The 5,762-nt window shown below is 42.6% G+C and overlaps 1 protein-coding gene across 1 annotated transcript; it reads right to left on the bottom strand.

Annotated features, from left to right (window-relative positions):
• Positions 1 to 332: 332 nt before the first annotated feature.
• On the bottom strand, positions 333 to 5,222 carry lta (lymphotoxin alpha (TNF superfamily, member 1)). The gene is made up of 5 exons (XM_061958807.2): positions 5,180 to 5,222; positions 4,538 to 4,661; positions 4,234 to 4,285; positions 4,022 to 4,054; positions 333 to 1,002 (listed from the first exon to the last, which is right to left on the bottom strand). The coding sequence occupies exons 2-5, from the start codon at positions 4,655 to 4,657 to the stop codon at positions 650 to 652; spliced, it is 558 nt and encodes a 185-aa protein (XP_061814791.2). The 5' UTR covers positions 4,658 to 4,661; positions 5,180 to 5,222; the 3' UTR covers positions 333 to 649.
• Positions 5,223 to 5,762: the final 540 nt, after the last annotated feature.

The following is a 5,762-nucleotide window of genomic DNA, read 5'->3' as shown; positions in this document are numbered from 1 at the left end:
TTATGTAAAATACATGTTTTGTACTAATGCAAATTCATAGGCAATAAAATGTTCAATAATTTATTTACTCGAGTGCAAAACAAGAAAATCAACATACATCTCCCTGACACATCTCTGACCTAACTGCAAAAATGGCAGCCAGCGGGACACACAATGAATGAATGAAGCGTTCGCACAAAAAGACCTGGTTTGCACACAGCGGCAGAATTGGCGCCATTTAAAAGTTCGTAAACCGAAAAAGTTTGCAAATAGAGGGGTTCAATAATTGAGCTTCCACTGTGCATATTTTTCTCCACACTATTTTATTCATGTAAAATGCGTGTTTTGTATCATAGTGGATTCATAGGCAAAACCATGTTCAATAATTTATTTATTTAAGTGCAAAAAAAATGTAATATTCATTTGCATACCCCCCTGACACTTCTCCGACCTAACTGCATACCAGCCCAGCACCCGCAATGTGAACATCTGGGGAAATTTGCCAATATATTCTTATCAGTGATGGAGCAGGAAGGGGCTACATTTGTTCATATGAAGCGCCCTGTCATTCATTAAATAACATTTTATATACGCTTATTTACGCAAAACGGGGCCCCCACCGATCACAGGGCCCTACACACATCACATTATCTGCATATAGAGCTCCCTACTAATGGAGCTCAAAGGCCCCCCAAAATGTGTCCTCAGTCAAGAAGTCTCCACTGATATTCACGCTGACGCTGTCTCCCTCCTGGAGTCGCACCATGTTTGCCACCCACACGGACCCCTGGGTCGTGGCCGGGAAGGTCCCCTCCACCAATTTCCTGGTGCTTTTACCACTCGTGGCGTTTCTCGTCAAAACCACCGATTTGTCTTTGCTGCTCCTGAGGCCTTTGGTGAAGGTGACGTGGACGTACAGGAAGTAGACGCCGTCCTTGGCACTCTGGATGGAGTCGTCCCGCAGCGTCAAGGTGCAGGGGTCGCAGGAGGGCGGGCCCGTTACCCAAGGGTGACTGCTGGAAGCTGTGAGATGTCAAAGAGGACGTTTTAGGAAGAGTCACAAAGTCTTAGTGAATAAACATTTAAATTAGGGCCGTCATGTGATTAAACATCAATAATTATCGCATTAATCATGGAAAAACGCAGATTATTACACAATTTTTGTGGACTGCACACGCTCCAACCGTAACCATGGATTATCTGATAGGTCAGTGATCCGGTCAATGTATACGCAAAGATGTTGATGAAGATCATTTGTTGTTAGGTATCAAAATAACTAAATGATGTGAATCCTGCCCATAATGACCAGTTAAGTAATGTTTTAGTAGACATACTTAACCAAAGGGCAGGATTGATGGGCCGTCAGTGTTTCTCAGTAATGTTGTGTCGTTCGCGAACGATTCGTTCGAACGAACAAATCTTTTGAGTGAACGTACTGAACCGAATCACTTCATGAACTGATTCGTTCCTTTCTCAGTTCAGTTGAGCTCCGCCGCGACCATGCCGGTATGAGTGGAACTGGCGCATTCTGTGACTCACTGAACCCTCGACGTCGGCGAACGACGCAGCCAGCTACTCATCATGGGGGCGGGGGGAGGGACTGAGCGAACGATTCGTTCACCGCGGATTAACGACATGAATCACTCAGTGAACGACAGAATCAGGACTCGCGAACCTACTGACACAGAGAACTGACTGTGTCGCGGAGGAGGACGTCACATTGAGGCTCTCGTTCAGTCATTGTGCGCGTCGTTCATTGGGTGCTGAGGGCTTGTGTCGTTCGCGAACTGACACACACCGAGATCTGCCGCTGGGGAAGCTGTTGCTGACTGACTCATGATTCGCCGACCTGCACACAGAACTGCTGCTGCAGAAGTGATTCAGGTTCACGTACTGAACTGTGCTGACTGTGGCGCTGTGTCAGTCACTCACTGCCTGGTGTACTGCATGCACAGAGCTGTGTAGGGACTCGCGTTCACCCTATTTGCTGCTTCTCCCGCGAATGTCTGCACTGTACTGTACTACGCACGCCCCCCCCCCCCTCCTAGTTTATTTTTTTTTGGGGGGGGGGGGGGGGGGGGGGTTCGGTGAACGGATTTTTTGAACGACTCAATTTAAGGAACTGATTCTAGTGATTCAGTACAGTCAAAAGAACTGCCGATCCCATCACTATTTCTCAGTTGTGGTCCATATATAGGCCCCAGTGGTACTCAGTTGTAATGCACCTTTTCACCACTCGTGGCAGTCATGACAATATCAAACAAACAGAAGCTAGGCGCTAAGGTCAAAGAGAAGTTTCTTTAGTGCAAAACATATAACCAAAGTAGTGAAGCTGTATTTTCTTTTGCACTTTTATTGACAGTTTCTTTAAGAATTTAATTTGTATCTATTATTAGAATTAATTTTCTTTTAGCACTGCGTAATTGCATGTCAATTTATTTTTCATCAGTTTTTAAAAATCCCTTCTTTTGCAGTATATGTTTTTGTAATCTGTCTGACCTAAGCCTTGATAATAATATTTGTGAATAACACATGCTTTCATATCATTTGACAAGGTTGTAAGCCAAGGAGGTTGGATATAATTATTGAATACCATTAAAGTTAAGAGTTTGATTACTAATTCAGTGTTGATATTTCCGTGGGCCACGGGCCCCTCTGCAGTGGTAAAGTTAGGCCTTAAGGTAAAAAATGTTAAGAAGCACTGCTGTAGATAGGTGCACACAAAAGGGTCACTTCCAGAATGGATAGAAAACAAAAACAGGAAAAAGATGTCCCGTGTTTGTGACCTGTGTTTACTCTGACCTTCGTTGTGTTGTGTTCGTTTGTGTTCGTTTGTTGTGTTAAAGGTGTGCCTTGGGGACAAAGCGTTGCCACACTGGTGATGTCACACCATTTATATTGTGTGTTGCCCATTGCATCACATTAAGAACACTTTCCCGGTGCTAAAATTAAATGCGGCTGTGTCCTTGTCGTCCTACACGTCTCAGAATGACTTTAGGCGGACTGAAACTGGTCTGAACCTGTTGCAGACCGCACATGTGGGCGTGGAGTTTTGACAGCGCTTGTCAAAGTGCTTCTGAAGAGAGTTGTCGGCATGCATCATTCTCGATGCGCAGAGGGTGTTTTACTACGCTGAGACTTGCAAGCCAGAATGGGACATGGCTCTCTGTTCTAAATTGAAGTTTCTTTTTATGTTTATATTGTGTGTCTTTTTGAACCTTGGATTTTATAAACAGAAGGACAAAATGACATAACTGCACAACTCACCAGGGTTAAGGATTGACTAGATGTTCAATTGGTGAATGCTTGCAGAATAACATTAGACTAAACCTTTTAAAAATTCATAACAGTCACAGCATTCCACCAACTATTTCAAGCCCCGTTTATGAGTTGCAAGCTATTGTTTGTTTTATTGTTTGTCTTTTGTGGTGTACCTCAGGGGTCTACTCTGGGTCCCCTCCTATTTGTGATATTTGTGCTGGTAAGCCCTAAACAATGTACATTTCAATGGTTAAATCAATGTCACAATGACATTGTACAAACGTTGTCAAAGAGCACGTTTTTTCAACGTTGTATTTGTGTTGTACAATTTTGGTTGGCAAATGACCAAATTTCAATGGTCAAATCAACGTCAGAACTCAACATTGATTAAGCGTCATCAAAAAGCATGTTGTTTCATCGTTAGGTTTGAGTCGCTCAACGTCAGGACCTAATTCAACAAGTTCTCAACGTTGTTTTTAATGTCTTGTGCCTGCTGGGATCCTGCTAAATTGTTAGTAGGCTACATTTATTTAACTAGAATAAGATAACTAATTCAGTGTTATTATTTCAGTGGGTCCGCGGCCCCTCTGTAGTGGAAAAGGTTGGCCCCTAGGTCAGAAACGTTAAGAACCCCTGTTATAATGCATGATTGTATGATTTAGCGTGGTTCCGGCACGTTTACTGGTTTTAATGTTTTATCTTATCTTTATTGTTACGTGACCCCTACAAGCTCATGCTCATTTTCCCACAAAGCAACCAATCAAAATCCAAGACTGCTTACATTTCATTAGCTGAATGTATGAAGAGGACAATCCTGAAAAGAAACAAAAAAGAGTTTCAGATCTGTTGTAGCACCAGTTCTTGACATATCATTTAATTTAAATCCTATACAAACAAATTAAGGAAGGAAATGGAATTACCGACTGACTTCAATTCAATTTTATGACAATAAAACTATATTTGTAAAGCAATATGAGGTTAAAGGTCAAGTACCTGTTGGGCGGAAATGATCTGCCCTTGTCAGTGTAGGTAGTGAAAGTCCATCCTGAAAGAGAAACTACATGTCAGCATGTCAATCAGGACAAGGGGATGCAGATTTTTTCCCCTTAGCAGGACAAGTGTAAAAGCTGCTTGATAGAAAATCCCAAGAACATTGAGAACATTTATCATGACTGTATAAATCATAGTTGGCTTTTTTTGACAATTCTTCAGGCCAGGCAGCCTTCAGGGAAACCACCTGAGCACTTTGTGGGACTACAGGGGTCCACCCGGACTTGTGTGGCGAGGACAGACTGACCTCGTTGGATTTTGCTTTGATGGTCGCAAGAAGCGCGGCCATGACCACCATTGCCACGGTGAGGAGACCGCACCACACCTGCAGCAGCACGTTCTTGTTGGACGATGACGGAACCTCCATTGTGCTGTGAATGACCACACAAAAACAGGTGCACTTGCTTATCGGCTTTGTCTTCTTTAGCCAACTAAGTCCTTGCTGTTTGTTATTCTTGTCGGTATGAGGAAGAAAACGGACAATTGCTTCGTCAACTACCTGGTTCGCTTATTTAGTAACAAGCTTCTCGGTCCGATAACTACAACAAAAAAGGTGAGGTGTTCAGGTGTTAAAAAAAAAGTTAGTACACTGGGTTAGAACCTACAGAGATCACTTTAAATTTGATTTCGTGACAAGCAGACAAAAGTATTTTTAATAACAACTTTTGGTAAGGGGCTTTAAAAAATGTTTTACATTTTTTTTAATGATACCGTTTCTTCCTTTCTGGTATCTGTTGTGTTTACTGAAAAGTCTGTGAAAGATCAAAGCAAAGCGTGATGCTTATCTCTCTTCTTTTGTGAAATTGCCTTGACTAATCATCCAATCAAATATTTCAAAGAATCGACCACAGGAATGTCAGAGATGAATTCATATTTGTAAGAGACTTACCCAACGTGTGTTGCACTCTCGCTGCCCAAATTCAACTGAGGACTCTCCCACACCACTTCTAGGGTTATTTCCCCTGCCATGTGTGAAGGTGAGATGATATCGTTCTCTGTGGTCTGACAGGGAGGAAGACGGAGGCTGCGGCGTAGGTGGCTTCGTTAAAGGGCCGACTACTATGCTGCGCATCGGGTGAAAGCAAGAAACACCACGTGGAACCTTTTATTGGATGCGTGAAACCAAAATCCAGTGCGGTCCGTCAATACTTTGGAAAATAAACGCATCCAGATTGGACAATTAACTTGAAAAAAACAGCATAAGGATGAAAATAATAACACTTAAAGTATGCGAGAGGTGGTGACCTAGAAAGACCTCTTTCTGTGGACCCTCGCAGGCAGCGTTCAAAGTGTTGTGGGTGGTTTGTGAACTCCCACATTTGTAGGTCACACCATCTTACCTTCCATTTTCGGTCTCACTCTTAACTTTAATCTGAATGCATTCGTCTCAATAAAATAATGAACAATGTTTCATAATTAAATGCAGAAGTGAGTAAAGCAGACAAATAATGTACTAGCTAAAATAAGAGTAA

Source organism: Nerophis lumbriciformis, linkage group LG04 (assembly GCF_033978685.3).
Source record: "Nerophis lumbriciformis linkage group LG04, RoL_Nlum_v2.1, whole genome shotgun sequence".
Taxonomy (NCBI): Eukaryota; Metazoa; Chordata; class Actinopteri; order Syngnathiformes; family Syngnathidae; genus Nerophis; species Nerophis lumbriciformis.
The sequence above is the reverse complement of the archived record's forward strand: the minus strand, read 5'-3'. Positions and strand labels throughout refer to the sequence as shown.

Bases quoted from the DNA above. Each gene is read 5' to 3' on its own strand.
- lta (XM_061958807.2), bottom strand. From the start codon at position 4,657: ATGGAGGTTCCGTCATCGTCCAACAAGAACGTGCTGCTGCAGGTGTGG. The intron at 4,055-4,233 runs GTACTTGACCTT...GTTTCTTTTCAG, and splicing joins AGATCATTTCCGCCCAACAG to GATTGTCCTCTTCATACATT. The intron at 1,003-4,021 runs GTAAGCAGTCTT...GACATCTCACAG, and splicing joins ATACATTCAGCTAATGAAAT to CTTCCAGCAGTCACCCTTGG.